General features: G+C 50.3%; 1 protein-coding gene across 1 annotated transcript in view; it reads left to right on the top strand.

Moving 5' to 3' along the window:
* SAMD4B (sterile alpha motif domain containing 4B) overlaps positions 1 to 15,740 on the top strand; it is a 39,607-nt gene extending 23,867 nt beyond the window's left edge. Inside the window, exons 3-13 of the mRNA XM_054580801.1 lie at positions 2,998 to 3,468; positions 7,893 to 8,132; positions 8,459 to 8,568; positions 8,728 to 8,814; positions 9,571 to 9,913; positions 10,584 to 10,669; positions 11,088 to 11,206; positions 11,757 to 11,955; positions 12,134 to 12,257; positions 14,041 to 14,124; positions 14,335 to 15,740. Of these exons, the coding sequence (XP_054436776.1) occupies positions 2,998 to 3,468; positions 7,893 to 8,132; positions 8,459 to 8,568; positions 8,728 to 8,814; positions 9,571 to 9,913; positions 10,584 to 10,669; positions 11,088 to 11,206; positions 11,757 to 11,955; positions 12,134 to 12,257; positions 14,041 to 14,124; positions 14,335 to 14,363 (1,892 nt within the window). The 3' untranslated portion in view covers positions 14,364 to 15,740. The remainder of the gene's footprint in view (positions 1 to 2,997; positions 3,469 to 7,892; positions 8,133 to 8,458; positions 8,569 to 8,727; positions 8,815 to 9,570; positions 9,914 to 10,583; positions 10,670 to 11,087; positions 11,207 to 11,756; positions 11,956 to 12,133; positions 12,258 to 14,040; positions 14,125 to 14,334) is intronic.
* The last annotated feature ends 144 nt before the right edge of the window (positions 15,741 to 15,884 follow it).

Here is a 15,884-nt window from a genome sequence, read left to right as displayed (position 1 = left end):
TCTAGTTTCCTGTGCTGGAACCCTGGGTTGCGCTGTCTGTCTTTCTCCTCAGTTGTTCCTCCCGGCTTATCCACATGTAAATGTGGGATATCCAGGTCCACCAGCCACTGCCTTGTCATGTGTCCTCACTGCAGCAGCAGCACCTCATCTCCACCCCTCCTACCAGCCTGCATGAATGTTTCTTCTTTAACGCCTTGGTTTTTGGACTTCGTTACAGTTTGATTTTCTGGCAGTTCTGGTTGTTATCCTTCTTTGGGTTGTGCAAGAAAGCAAAGTATATCTACCTGCGCTTCCATCTTGGCTGGAAGCCAAACCAGTACCTTTTCAGTTAACAGGCTGATACTTCTGGGAGGTGACGCATTGCAGGGAGCACAGGGCACCGATGCTCCTGGATCTGAGGGTTACTGTCCAGAGCCAACTGAGGAGGGAGGGGAGCTCTGAATCCCTAAGAGTCTGTCCCGGGGTTGTCACGTATGGGGGGAATAAACACGAGTCATCGCAAACACTTCTCTGTTTGCCAAGAGAGGGAACATGGCTCTTCCCTCTAGGGGAGAGAAGGCCCCAAATTCCCATGTCCAAAGGCTTTTGAGAACCATATGCACAGGGGTATGGGTGCAAAAGTCATCAGTCAATGTCAAAAGGCTATGTTTACAGAAAACAGATCCCAGATAATAATTGGAAGAACACAAGAGATCTGCTTCAGGTCAGGGTCTATGAATAATGCAGATCTCCTTCACAATATGAGCTGGTTATCATCACTTTTGAGGGAAGAGCAAAGCATGCTTAGAGGAACTTACTTCTAGGCCTGATTGTCCCTGGGAACCGCCCGATCCAGTTTAGGGCTGTACCTGCCTTTAATATTGGTTCAAGCCTGAGCCAGGCAGGCAGGGCAGAGCCACCAGGAGATAAGGAGACTTCTTTCAGATAGAATGAGGACTCCGGCCATGTCCAAGCTGAGCCAAGGGGTGTGGACCTTTTTGCCCTTTCTCTCTGTCCCCCAAGTCCTTGACCTGCTGCCCATACCGGCCGATGTCTGTCTTAGGTCGTCTCTCCTCGTGAGAGACTTACCCATCATCAACAGCCGACCATCACAGGGCCAAATAGGGTGATGTGAGGGAGGCAGGGGGACAGGTTTTGTCTCCTCAGTGGCCTGTTTTCCCAAGGCCTCCTTGATTATTTCCAGCCTTGGGGACCTCTCGCCTGTCGGCGAGGCTATAGTCCCTGAAACCAGACAGGGTGTTTCCCAACACCCTGGTACTCAGTCCACTGAGCCACACCAGCCAGAACTAAAATTTCAAAAAATAAAAGGAAGAAGCCATGGTAAGATACAATGATGGATGCTAGAAATAGCAGCTGATGTTTCCTGAGGACTTACTGTGTGCTGTGGTCTCACTTAATTCATAGCAGCTTTGCCAGGTAGGAGTGATTCTGAGCCCCACTTTACAGATAGAGATAGGAGAGCTAAGTGAAGTGGTCCATTTGCTCAGAGTCAAATGGTCATTAAGTGGGAGGTTGGGGACCTACAGCCATGTCTCTGCCTTTTCTTTTTCATCACCCACCCCCTGGAGAGGTAACCTAGCTCCTTTGTCCTTTTCCAGGACCTTACCAGTAGCCCAAAGCTCCTCTCTTCAGAACAGCTTTGTTAGATGTTTACAAGTTGTTGCTTTGGCTGCAATATTAGCTCAGTTGCCCAAGAGTGAGGGCAGAGTTGACCCCAGTCCTTGATCATTATTTCTTTCCTCAAATATTGGTATTCTTTGTCAACTTTTCTTTGCCACCAGCATTACCCCCCATCCTCTACTCTGTTGAGCTAGTAATAAAAGGAGTAACAGGGTTTTCAAGGATGGGACAGGCAGACATGTAACAGTTCCTCCAAAGCCTCCTTTGTATAACCAGCCTGGGACCTTATTCTTAGGGAGCTCCCTTCTGGGTTAAGAGAGGAAACTTGGCTCATCTCCACAGGACAGACTCAGGCCCACAGACTGTGGAATTGGAAGGAGACACCACCAGATCACTATGGCATGGAGTAGTCAGGGGAGGCTCCCCAGAGGAAGGCAGGTTTTGGCAGTCACAAAAGACACAGGAGGAAGGAGATTGCTGTAGGCCAAAGCCTTGAATCTTAGCCTGAGTAGAAGCTTAGATGAATGTGGCATGGAGAGAGGCTCAGGGAAGATGGGGGTATCCTGAGCTGAGTCTTTACCTGGAGGACTAGGAGGTAGGGAATGCCCTGGAAATGGTAATGTTGGGCTAGGACTTCCTGAACTTGAGTCTGTTGGTGCTGGTTATCATTGTAACCTCTTGATCAGGAATATGACACCCTGGTGTGCTTTAGGAAGATACAGTTCATCTGGGTTTATGGGACAGGTTGGAAGGGGAAAATATAGAGGCAGAGAGATCAGTTAAACAACAGTGAGCATTTATTAAGTATGTTCTATATGCAGGCCACTTTCCATGCTTTTTTAGCTCATTGAATCTCAAAGCAACACTGAATTGGGTACTGTAATTATCTCCAAAAAAATTTTAGGTGAGAAAATCAGTGCTAGTGAGGTTCAAGGTGACACACCCTAGGTCTAGCTAGTAAGTTGAAGGGGTCCATATTATGTGACACTAGACCCCAGGCTTTTAATCACTGTCTGCTCAATCAGGAAAGAGGCTGTTTTGATAGGGAAAGTGGGGAAGGGCCCTGAAGAAAAAGAGTATGAAGAGTAGGCCCTGGAGATAGCAGAAGGAGCTCAGATCAGATTACAGAGTTGCAAGTTTGGCCAATAGGGAGCCACAGCAGGTTTTTGCAAATAGGAGGGATGAAACCAGGAAAATGTACTCTGGAAGCTGGGTGAGTTTGTTTGACCTCACCTCTATTAGGATCAAGGTTGAGAGTCATGAAAAGAGAAGGCAGAAGAGATTGGAGCTGAGGGAGCAGGCTATAGGCACCTCTCTTGGATTTATAGGAGTTCACCACCTTGGTTCCCCTGACATCCTTTCTTGTCTCCTCTGCAGCCATCGTCAGCCAGTGGCAACAGGAGTCCAAAGAGAAGGTGGTGTCCCTCCTGCTATCACACCTGCCCCTGCTTCAGCCACGCAACACGGAGGCCAAGTCGGAGTACATGAGGCTGCTGCAGAAAGTGCTGGCCTATTCAATCGAGAGCAATGCCTTCATTGAGGAGAGCCGCCAGCTGCTCTCTTATGCCCTTATCCACCCAGCTACCACACTGGAGGACCGCAACTCACTGGCCCTTTGGCTGAGCCACCTGGAAGAACGGCTGGCTAGTAGCTTCCGCACCAGGCCTGAGCCCACTTACCACTCACGCCAGGGCTCAGATGAGTGGGGTGGGCCTGCAGAGCTGGGCCCTGGGGAGGCAGGGCCAGGCTGGCAGGACAAGCCACCCCGGGAAAATGGACACGTTCCTTTCCATCCACCCAGCTCGGTGCCGCCAGTCATCAACAGTATTGGGAGCAATGCGAATGCAGGTGATGGGGTAGTGGGTCCTAAGAGGCCATGCATACTTGAAAAGGGACAAACCTCTTTACTTGCGCTGACCCTGGGCAAGTAACGTAACCTCTCTGGGCCTCGCCTTTTGAGGCAGTGCAGAGGTTGTGAACTGGCATTCCCAGAGCCTCTCTGACCTGTAGACATGTTTTATTGAGCCTAGACTCAACAAAAGTTTGGTTTTGTCGTGTTTTTAAATAAATTTGGTAATAGAAGGAATAAGGAATTTCCCCCTAAAAACCCATATTTTAGCTTCTCTTAAAAAGTCAGATGATCTGGCAGCTCAAGTCCTGTATTTCTGGTGGCAACAGTAAGATGGAATTTAATAATCATCACCCCCTACATCCTACACATGTGCCCCAGTGAACCTCTGCCTGTGACCCACTTTGGTCATATCCGATACCTGCCTGGTCTCTAAAGGCATTAAGTTAATGACCATAATCTGAGGTCCCTTTGAGCTCACGCATTCTGATTTTTGCATCTGGCCTTGGTTTTAAAGCGTTGTTTCTGAGAAATCTGTTTCCCATCCTGTTCATATAAGCTGTAACTCATGCTGCTATGCATTAGCAATAATAAGTAACATTGTTGAGCATTGATTGCGCTCATCTTTTTTTTTCTTTTTTTTTAAGATTTTATTTGTAGAGACAGAGAGAAGCATCTATGTGTAGTTGCATTTTGCACACCCCCTGCTAAGGACCTGGCCTGCAGCCCAGGCATGTGCCCTACACTGGGAATCAAACCAGCGACCTTTTGGTTTGCAGGCTGGCGGTCAGTCCACTGAGCCACACTAGCTAGGGCTTGATACTCTTTTAAAAGCACTTTTCACACATTATCTCATTTGATCCTCATCACAACTATGTCATTAGCCCCATTCTACAGATGAAGATACTTGAAACTCAAGAGATAAAGTTACATTTTCAAAGTCACACATAAAACAAGGGGCCAAGGTTCAGACCCAGGTAGTCTGCCACCAGACCCCTGCCCTGGCCTAAGTTTTGAAAAGGCTCTCTTAAGCTCCCTGGAGGCTGGGGTGAGCAGGAGGAGCTTGGTATTCCGACAAGTTTTTGAAATGTTCGTTGAAATGAATAGGATAAGAGAGAGTGGTATTTCCAGGGATAGATAAAATGACATGATCTGACTCAAGGCAAGAGGTTTCTAGAATTTATCCTCAGTGGCTGGTCACGTTTGGTGGGCACTGGTTAAAGCAGGCTAGGAAAGAGTGGCAGTGAAATGTCATCCGTTCCAGTGGGTGGGGTGAACCCTGGGTCTCTGGTGCCCAGTTGGATGACACTTAATACACATCAATTACCCAAGCCTCTTCCTTCTCCATTTAAATAGGTTATGTCCTGGTAGCCTGTCTCTCCCAGGTGCTGGCAACAATCAGGGAAGATAGAGGGATGGGGGCATTTCTGGGAACTCGAGCAACTGAAGGTGCTTTTCAGTCTCAGAGCATGACAATTTCTGGATCTAGGTCGGGAGGATATATTAATAATAATAATTCTAGTTAAAGTATATTGAGCGTTTAGTCTTCACCAGGAGCTGTTCTGAGAACATTATACCTATGCATTACATTGCTGTCATGGGAAAGTCACTTTGGACTGGAGCCAGAATTTAAATCCAAGCGGTCTGGCTCCACAACTTATATTCTTAACTACAGTGCTATGCTGCCTCTACCTAAAAGTGACCCTCCCAAAGATACTCAGACCTCATCAAGAGGAGGGTGCCCATACATTTCTTCCTCATGATGGTGACCGCAGCTGCTGCAGGATCAAGCTGAAACAATGTTGGAGGGAGGTTTGAACCCAGAAGAAAAAAAGTAATTGGGCATTCCAGAAGGAGGACACAGTGTGAATTGAAGGCATGGGGGTGACAAATCAGAGGAGACGGTATGCAGACAGGTCTGGCAGGGCTGGAGAGGTGCAAGGATTGAAATGAGTAATAACTGTAGGAAACATTCATGTTTGTCATGTGCCTGCCCTTGTGCCAAGGACTTCACATGGAAGTGGACGTGGGGAGTAAATGAAGTGACTTGCCCAGGATTGTGCAGTTAATAAGGTGATAGAGCCAGGATTTAAACTCAGGTTTGTCTTGACTCTGATATCAGCATGTTAGGGCCACATTGGGCCTTGTGGGGGGCCTTGAAGGATAGATGAAGCTTTTCAATTTCCAGCAGTTGCAGGAAACAGGAAACCATTAAAATATTTTTGAGTGGGGAGCAATGATTGGCCTGTAAGAGCAGGCAGGGTAGGTTTGGGGTGCTGCCAAGGACAGACCAGGGTTTCTTGGAGGAGTGGGGCCCTGGATCTCCAGCCGGCATTCCTGTTTTTATAGTTCTCATGTTGTGGTCAGCCTCCACCCCAGTGTGGGGCTAAGCAGGGATCCTCAGAAACTGCACAGTCATTCTAGTTAGGACAATCTCCCCTCTCTGCCTTGCCTGCCTCCTTCTTGGCTGAGAAGGGAGGGAGGAGGCCAGAGGCACCAAGACAGGCATAAAAAAGGCCTGTATTGAGGTTTCCCCAGCCCTTCTGGGCCCAAATTGTACTGTCTTTTTCTAGGCATTCAGAGGCTTACAAGGAGGCCTGAGCAGGGAACCCCAGAGGTCATGGGCAGAAATAGAGGCTGGCCTTAGGGAGTAGGTTAGTGCACTGCTTTCTCTCTCAGGTGACTTCCTGGCTAGAAGAATAGATACTGTCACAGATGAGAGAAGGTTCCTAGGGGCCTGTACCAGGCTGGTCCTCCTTCCTGGGCTTGTGTCAGTGGAGTGCTGGCAGGAATCAGCCTTTCCATCAGAAATAAGGCTAGGGTTCTTCTGCTTTGCCTCACAACTGTGTGGTAACTGGGGCAAAAGGGCAGTTCCCTGGGCCTCGATGTTCTCCCCTACCTAAGGTGAGACATTTAGTTTTGGTTCCTTTTTCTTGGATTTGGGGTACTCCAAATTCACTGTGTCAAGCTCAGAGGCCCTGTTACTGCCCTTAGGGTCATTGGTGCCCTACCTTAGGCCTTTAGGAAACTTTGAGTGCTCCTGTATAGTGTGCCCTCGAGAGCTCCTGATTCTGGGGTGTGGAAATGATTGGGCAGGGTTGCCATCGTGTGCAAGCCCAAAGTCCAGTGCGAGAGAGGCAGGCTAGTGAAGAGAGCAGTAGGTGCTGGGCTTGAGGCGACAGCAGCTCTGGGGCCCAGAGAGTGCAGAGGACAGTGAAGGCTGAAGTGGCTGGCAAATGAGGGTGGGAGAGTGATGAGCTAGGCAGAGGGAATAACATGCATAAAGGGAACCTGTCCTTCCTGAAAATGGTAAAAAGTCAAGTTGTATTCCCCTTCCTAACTCAGGAATGGGATGGATGGAGTGACTGTGTGCAACATCCTGTGGAAGAGGGCCTGGATTCGCCCTGATTTGGACTTAGTTCAGGAAAAAAATCTGGGGGAAGCTCAAGGACAGGAATGTTGAGGGTGCAGTTGATGTATTTCATTAGTATATAAGTACTTCTGAAGAAACTCTGCTCTTGAAGAAATCCCACTGTAATTACTGAGGATACAATGATATCTAGGATAGGATAGGTCCCTGCTATCACAGGTCTACTACATCAAGGGGCATAATAGTTAATAAGCAAGTGAACAGATAACTAGGTAAGATCACTCCAGGTTGGGATAGGTATTATAAGAAAGACAAGACAGAGTACTATGATAGGATGACCCAGATTGGTGGGGACAGCTGCTCCATATTGAGGGTTCATGGAAGGCTTTGAAAGAGGTGACACTTGCTGAGATTAGACCTGAGGCAGCCAACTGCTAAGATCAGGAGGACAAGAAGAAAAAGCTAGTGCAAAAGTCCTGAGGCTGGAACAAGCTTGAGTGTTCCAGGAATGAATGGGCATAGGGGCAAAAGCTAGAAAGGCTTGATCCAAATGGTGAGTGGAAGATGAGGGGTCAGAGGTGAACAGGTCTCAGGTCCTGCAGGGCCTTGTAATGGTGTGTGTAAAAGAGTTTGAATTTTATTCTCAGCATGAAGGGAAACCACAGGTGGTATTTAAGCAGGAACTGACTTGGTCAGATTTGCCTTTTTAGAAGGATTGGTATGGCTGCTGTGAGATGGAGACTGTAGAAAGCAAGAAACCAATGAGGAGGCTGTGACAGTAATTCCAGTTGGGGATGCTGTTGACTTAGACCAGGTTTCAAGCAGAGGAAGTAGAGGGGTTCAAAGAAGTAGCTCACAGCTTGCTGATGGTTTAGGTATGAAGGGTGAGGGAAGGAGCAGCATCTGGTAGGCAGTTCCCCTCGGACTCCAGGGTCTCTCTTCATTGTTGGATTCTGGGGCTGAGCTGCCATCCATGGCACTGACCAGGGCAACATGGCCTCCTGTGGTCAGAGCCCCAAGCCTTACCTTTTGCTTTTCTCTCCCTTTGGCCAGGTCTCCCCTGCCAAATTCACCCCAGCCCTCTGAAGCGCTCTATGTCTCTCATTCCCACGAGTCCCCAGGCCCCTGGTGAATGGCCAAGTCCAGAAGAGCTGGGGGCCCGGGCTGCTTTCACCACACCCGACCACGCACCCCTCTCACCCCAGAGCAGCGTGGCCTCCTCTGGCAGTGAGCAGACGGAGGAGCAGGGCTCCAGTCGGAACACTTTCCAAGAGGATGGCAGTGGCATGAAAGGTACAATGGGAGGGCAGAACTAGAACCCTCCTTCAGAGGCTTCTGCAGAGCTTAGAGGACAGGAGGGAGGGAGCTTGTAGCTGCTACCCTGCCTATCCCATACCTCCAACACCCAACTTCATCTTCCTTCCAGAGAAGGGGAGAAGTCTGAGGGGAATAGAAGTCCCTGCCCTTGGGGTTCATACTAATCCAAGACACTCCTATAGACCCTAGTATGATGGGGGAGAAGTCCCTGCCCTCAGACACCCCAATCTGATAATAAAGCCAGGAAACAGGTAACTGACGGAACAGACTGCTGACCTTATGCCCTCCCTCCTTTTCCACAGATGTGCCCTCATGGCTCAAGAGCCTCCGCTTGCACAAGTACGCAGCCCTCTTCTCACAGATGAGCTACGAGGAGATGATGACACTGACTGAGCAGCACCTGGAGTCCCAGGTAAAGCTCAGGAGACCATCAGGGCAGAGTTGGGGACAGTACCATTGTAATAGCACCCTTGTGGCCTGAGCATCCTCCATCTCTTTGGGCCTTGTCGGGACACCCTAAGTACCTCAGCCTCCCATTTCCAGCTCCCTGTCCCCTTCTGCCCTGCCACAGAATGTCACCAAAGGTGCCCGCCACAAGATAGCTCTGAGCATCCAGAAACTGCGTGAGAGGCAGAGCGTCCTCAAGTCCCTGGAGAAGGTGAGGACCTGATATCTCTATCTCCAAGGTCAGCTGGCTGCCCAGCAATACCAGTAGACTGAAGGTTCTGGGTCATCCTTGCTACCCATCCTTGTGGCCTTCCCTCAGAACCTCCCCAGCCCTCAGGTCTGACCTTCAGTGACCCCAGCCTTAGGGAACCAGACTCTGGGCACCAAATAAGTTGGATCACAGGGCTCACGGGGCTCACTTGCCTGTAGCTAAGAGGCTCCCCTCCCTGTCTGTCCTGGTGTGTGTCCCGCAAATCTATCTGTTGATTCAGCCTCTCCTCTCCCCTTTCATTTCCATTTCTGACTAGTCTTTGTAGTAGACCAAGAAGTGTCTCCCTGGGTGCATGGTCTCTCCATTTGGTTTGTTTCTCATCTACTCACTTTCCTTACATATCTGCCTCGATTTGCATTCCTTTATGCCATACCCTGCAACTTGCCTTCTGTTTTTCGCTCCCTTCGTGTCATATCCAGACCTCTGCATCCAAATCTGGTTCCATCTTTGGTGGGACCCTAAGGCCCCAGGATTAGACTACTTTCTTTTGAGCTCCATGAGACTCCACCTTGAAGGGGGAAGAGGGAATGTGTATGTACAAATGTGTGCCTATGGGCTTGTGGTACCTTTACCTGCCTTCTTTATGTGCTGGAACCCAGGGTCCCACCAAGCCCTCTCCACGCCCTGTCTGACCCCATTTGTATAGTCATTCTACAAAGATGTGGGGTCACCACATGACCCCAACTGTGTCCGCAGGATGTGCTGGAAGGAGGAAACCTGCGAAATGCTCTGCAGGAGTTGCAGCAGATCATCATCACCCCCATCAAGGCCTACAGTGTCCTCCAGGCCACTGTGCCCACCACCGCCACCACAACCCCTACTGCCAAGGATGGGGGCCGGGGGGAGCCACTGCTGCCTGGTGCTGAGCCTCCCTTGGCTCATCCTAGCACAGACAAGGGCACTGAGGCCAAGGACCCTCCAGCTGCAGAGAGCTACCCACCTCCACCAGCTCCAGTTCCCACTGATGGCAGTGAGCCAGCACCAGTTCCTGTCGCTGACGGAGACATCCCCAGCCAGTTTACACGGGTGATGGGCAAAGGTGAGACCACCCAGGGCGCAGCATGGAGTTCTGGGGCAGAAAGCCGAGTGAACCTAGGCCTTAGGGATCAAATTCAAGTCCCATGGTGGAAGTTGAGCTTTTTTAAGCACCATGGGGACTAGAGTACCACAGAGAGTGACTTAAGACTGATTTGGCAAGGCCCCTGCTCTCAGGTGTGTCTGGGTTGATGGTGGAAGACAGCCCTTACTCTCAAAGTATCTCCAGCCTGAGAAAAAAGGCAGGACATTGTGTCGGTGGAAACTGCATACAGTACAGAGTGAACAGATGGAGAATTTGTTGATTCTCTCCGAGGTGACTGAAGGCCACAAGATGAGTTTGGTAAAGCTCTTAAAGCACTTTTCTAAGGCAATGTGTAGAGCCTTCTATCTGTGTGATCTAGACAAGTGACTCAATCTCTCTGAGCCTCAGGTTCCTCATGCTAAAAATGCACATTGATGAGATTCCTGTAAGAGTTAAAAGAAGAGGTACCATTGATTCATATCTGCCTTATGCCAGGCTCTCTATGCTGGGCACTTTAAATATCTTCATGATAAGCCAGGTATCATTCATGGCACATAGCTAGTACTCATCCAGCCTGAGTTCCTTTCCCTCCTTCTGTGGCAGAGGGCATACTGGAGGCTAACCTTCTGCCCTTCCCCATGTCTCCCAGTGTGCACCCAGCTGCTGGTGTCCCGACCAGACGAGGAGAACATCACCAGTTACCTCCAGCTCATCGAAAAGTGCCTAACTCATGAGGTGAGACTTCCCTAGAGCTCCCAAGAAGGGAAAGGTGACCTCATCACTCTCAGAACCAACATTCTTTATGTGGGCCAATAGGGCCCTACCTGGCTGGCTCCTGCCCACCTCTCCAGTGCTCATCTTACCACCTATTGGCCCCTCAGCTCCCAGTTCAAACATTTGTACCTCAGGGATGCCTTCACCAGCCCCCTGTATTAGATCAGGTTTCTTGTGCCTCTGTGCTTCTCACTCCAAGTGCTCATCACAAATGTGTTATTTTCTCCCCAACTAAACGGTAAGCTCCATGTGCACAGATCACCTCTGCATCCCAGCATTGCCTGGCACAGAGCAGGTAGTTGATAAATATTTGAGCAAATGAACAGAAGGCATATTTGAAAGAATCACCCCTTCCCTGCTTTATTTCCCTTAATTCTAGGCTTTCACGGAGACGCAGAAGAAACGGCTGCTGTCCTGGAAACAGCAAGTGCTGAAACTCCTTCGGACCTTCCCGCGCAAAGCTGCACTAGAGATGCAGAACTACCGGCAGCAGAAAGGGTAGGCAGGCAGGCAGGCCTTCCCTCCCTAGGCCCTCCTCATTGGCAGCTGGTGCTTAGAAGGGTGATTGCATTCTGGGCTGGGAATCCTTGGGACTCGTTCAGTCACTGGGTGACTTATACGCATCACCAAGTGAAGACTTTTCAAGAAAAAAATCAAGATGTTCTTACCACTAGAATAGGGTACTAAGCTGGCAAAACCAACTCATGTCCTGATAGCAGGCCCTTTGCCTGTCCCTTGTTCTCTTTGTATGCAGAGGGTACTGAAGTCCCTTTTTACCACAAACAAATAACAGAAATATCACAGCTGAGTATTGAAGTTAGGAGAACTGCTTTGCTTGAGCATGAGGAACATTTCCCGTCTCTATCCTGGGGGTACCTTTGGGCAGGAGGAGACAGAATGTGTGATGTAGGAACTTGGACAGGGGATCTTGGCTCAGAGCAGGTCTGTGTTCTGTACTACCCATTGGGATTGTGGGGAGAGGTGAGGAGGGCTGGACAGATGAGCCCCATCTACCTAAACTGACACTGTTTTCTGCTCTCTCTCACAGCTGGGCATTTGGCTCCAACTCACTCCCCATAGCTGGCTCTGTGGGGATGGGGGTGGCCCGGCGGACCCAGCGGCAGTTCCCAATGCCCCCCCGGGCCCTCCCGCCCAGCAGAATGGGCCTTCTGAGCCCCTCAGGCATTGGGGGCATCTCCCCCAGGCATGCCCTTACCAGCCCCAGCCTTGGGGCACAGGGCCGACAGGTGAGCAACTGAAACTAGAGGGCCTGGCGCTCCTGCGGTTGGGGTGGTGGTGCCTGGGATGTGTGTGTCCGTATCTTTGTATCTGAGCCTGGCATAAAGGGGAGGGGGCTCCTTTACCTGCTCCACCACTCCTGGGCCTCTTCTCCACTCACCCACTTTCTCCCCATGCCCTTTGCAGAACCTATGGTTTGCCAACCCTGGAGGCAGCAACAGCATGCCCAGCCAGAGCCGCAGCTCTGTACAGCGTACCCACTCGCTCCCAGTCCACTCATCGCCCCAGGCCATTCTCATGTTCCCTCCAGGTAAAGTGCCCCAGCACTTGGGACTCTTGCCTCCACAACAACCTTAGCTGTCCTTTATCTTCTCTTCTGTGTCTTGTGTGCTCAAGCACCTCTCCCCATCCTTTCCACCACTCTGCCCCCATCTCCCCTCATTATGGGATTTCATGTACACTTCCCCACCCCCGTTTCAATTTTATCTTTCAGGTCCTGCCTTCCTTTCTCTGTCTTTTCTCACCCCCTACTTCCATATCCACATGTCCACATTTCTCTCTCTGTCCTAATTTTGGTATCCATGTTGATCTCTGTCACCATGTTTGTAGAGAGCATCATTAAATGCTCAGGTTGGAAGGGATTGCAGGGGATAAGAGAGTCAAAGCAGTGAGGTTTCTATGGAGGGAAGTCCTGCCTATCAATCCACCAGCATTTCTTTTAGAAGCCAGGTGATCAGGCCGGAACCATTAGCTCTTGGATCAGATTTTATATTAAAGGCTGTTTGAAGTCGAGGGGTTCTCTTCGCTGTGTTCACAGACAAGCCCAGAGGTAGGAAATCAGAACGAGGGGGAGGTGGACAGAAGGGAGGGTAGAGAAGCATTAGCCCTCCTTGCTCTCAATGAATGAGGATGACTCCTCCACCTTGCACGAGGCCCATTGCTGGGCACCAAGGCTGCGGAGGCAGGTAAGGCTAGTCTAGTCTGGAATGACTGCCTCTGGAGAGATCTTAGATAGCAGGTGACTCTAAACTCTTCCTGTCATAAACTGCCAATCAATAGGGATTATTAATTTAAGAGATAATGTGAGCTGCCATCTCTTAAAGACAGGAGACCCTGTTTGTTGTGTTCATCCTAGCATAAAGTTTGGCATCTGTAAATTATGTTAAAAGACTGGATGGATGAACTGCAAGAGCCAAAAATAAGAACAGTTCTTTTTACCCGTATGCTGTGTGCCAGGCTGTTTGTCAGACATCTGTAGTGCACTGTCAAATCAAACCCTCCTTACTGCACACGAGGCACTGATGTCATTCCTATCTGATCAGTCACCAATCTAAGACACAAAAAGGTGACTTGCCCTAGGTCAAAAGAGAAGGCACTGAAGTGGTCTGACACATCCCTCTGAGCTCAGGGTTCAGAGGGGACATGATGAAAGGTAAAGCTGGAAGTGAGAGCAGGGTCTTCTAAACCAGGTAAAAGCTCAAACTTCCTCTCAGCAGCAATGAAGAGCCCAGGAAAGGAGCTGTCTCCCAGACTCCAGAACAGGAAGGCCTTCAGAGAGGTGGTTTGAGGACAAGCTCTGTGGCTGCTGTCCTGGTTTTGCCCCATCTGTGTGGCCTGCCTGGATCAAATCCTGCCCAGAGGAGCAAGTCCAAGAGGGAAGAGTTCTAATTAAACTTCTGCAGAGCAGGTCATCAGTCAGGGAGCACAGGGCTGCCCAACACCCACAGAAGATGCCCAGATTGCCCACGACAATGTGCTGTGTATGTCCAAAATAGACACAGCCTGTGTGGTCTCCAGGAAGCTCCCTCAGCTTCACATCACTTCCTGTCTGCAAGTCCAGCTTTCTCTGTGTTGGCCAAGCCACCTTTCTCTGCTTTGTGACACACCCAGGCCTCTGTCTTTCACCACACCTTCCATCCTAGTGTGTGCCTGTCTTATGTGATCTGTTTCTCTGTCTCTTCCTCTCCCTCCCTTTCCCTCTTGTATCTCCCATCCTTTCCCCAATGCCAGCCCATCCTGTCCTTTGTCTTCCTGGTTCCACTCTCCACCCCAGTCCAGTCCTTACTGCCTCCACTCTCCTCTGTCCCACACAGACTGTCCTGTCCCTGGGCCTGACCTGGAGATCAATCCCACTCTGGAGTCTCTGTGTCTGAGCATGACAGAACACGCCTTGGGTGGTGAGCATTTCCTCTTTCCCTGACCCAGCTCCCACCTACCCAGCAGCGTCTCTACCTCTGAACTGAGCAGCTCAGAGTCATCCTGAGGGGTCCCTAGGGGAGGCTGGACTTCAGGGAGGACCTGACTGGGATGACAGGCTACCTGAGCACCTTTTCTCAAGCCTCCCACCAGCTCCTGATCTTCCTCCCTTCCTCCCTTTCTTACCACAGATGGGACAGACAAAACCTCCACCATCTGACGGGACCCACAGCCCAGCGCACTCATAGGCTCCCAGGGCGGCGGGCGGGGGCCAACCCCCAACGGGCTTCTCTTCGACAGCGAGAGAGGGTGGGCTGGCTCAGCTATACATTCTAATATTTTTCTACTCTCTTATCCTTTTAATTTGTTTAACATTGGCATATGCCTTGCTCACTCCCAGGCCCATCAAGGGATCTCTGCTGAGGCTGGGGGAGGTAGGGAGCAGCCAGAATACAGAGGGCAGGATCTGGCCAGCCTGCCTGTGCCCTCCTTCCCTCCCTCATCTTCCACCTGGCCCCATCCCACCCCTGCCTCCTCCAGACCACTCACAACCTGCCCCTCCTGAGGGAGCAGCCTCCCCCAGGGACTCACTGACCCACTATCCTGTGGGGCCTGCTCGGAACCATCTGACATTTGGGGAGAGACAAGTAGAGTAGATAACCTGCTCTCCTGAATGTTATTTTGAGAGGCGCTAACTAAGGAGACGGCAGGTGAGGAGAGGAACCTCTCTCTGCACCACCTTCTCCTTCACCCTTCCCATCATTCTCCCAGGACAGGAGCCACCCTCTTCTCACTTCATCTCCTTTTGCCCTGTTTATCAGAGGTTCTCTACAATTAATTTCTTAGACCTATTTAAGATACATATTTATATAGTTCTTAACAGTTTTTCTCTGATCATTCCCTCATATTTAGAATCCCCAGGCCTCTCTCTGAGTCAGGAAAGTGGCAGGGGGAACCTGAATTTTACGAGGGAAGGGGGCAGAGCCCCCTCCTCCAGACTCCCTAGCCCTTCCCCACTTTCCCCCAGCCCTGGCTCCCCAGATACAGAGGTTGAAGTTGGGGGGCCAGGACAGCCAAGTGAGGTCAGGAAGTCTGTTGCCTTAACATCCCCTTCCCCCACCAACATACATTCTTCTCAACTCCCAGGTCTGGTTGCTGAAGGATTTGGGGATAAGGAATAAGGGAAAGGGGATTGTTTGGTTTTTGGTTTCTTTCTCCACCCCCTTTTCTTTGAACCTTCCCCCTATTCCCCATTATGTGATGACCTCATTAAGTGGAACACTATATGATAACCCAGAGATTCATCCAGCCCCTAAGTCATACAGACCCTCTGGTCCCCGTTCCTACTGTGGGGTTGTACTGGGGCCCAGATAGAGAGGAGGGGATTTGGGGGTTCAGGTTGTGGGGAACCCAGGGTCCCCTATTCCAGCCCCCTCTTCTCCCTCAATGACCCCACACTGGGACATTATCAAGCTTTTCACACCGAAAAGGGAAAAAAATGTTATTTTTAGATACATTTTATGAATAACTTTTGTTATGAATATGGCTGGTAACCATTGTGTATGTTATTAAAGATACAAAATGTTGGGAAAAAAAATTTAAAACCACTGCCCTCCCCGCACTCTCACCCCATCCCCCTAATCTTTTTGCCTGTCCTCCTGGTTTGGACCTCCCTCAGCTCTCAGCCCAGGGAGGGGAAGGAAGCCAGGGGGTAGTGTAGCCCTGGGGACCTGCTCCAGGT

This window comes from Pteronotus mesoamericanus, unplaced genomic scaffold, assembly GCF_021234165.1.
Source record: "Pteronotus mesoamericanus isolate MK-2021 breed Mesoamerican mustached bat unplaced genomic scaffold, CSHL_Meso_final contig_639, whole genome shotgun sequence".
NCBI classification, from domain to species: domain Eukaryota; kingdom Metazoa; phylum Chordata; class Mammalia; order Chiroptera; family Mormoopidae; genus Pteronotus; species Pteronotus mesoamericanus.
This window is presented reverse-complemented; position numbering and strand designations above follow the sequence as displayed.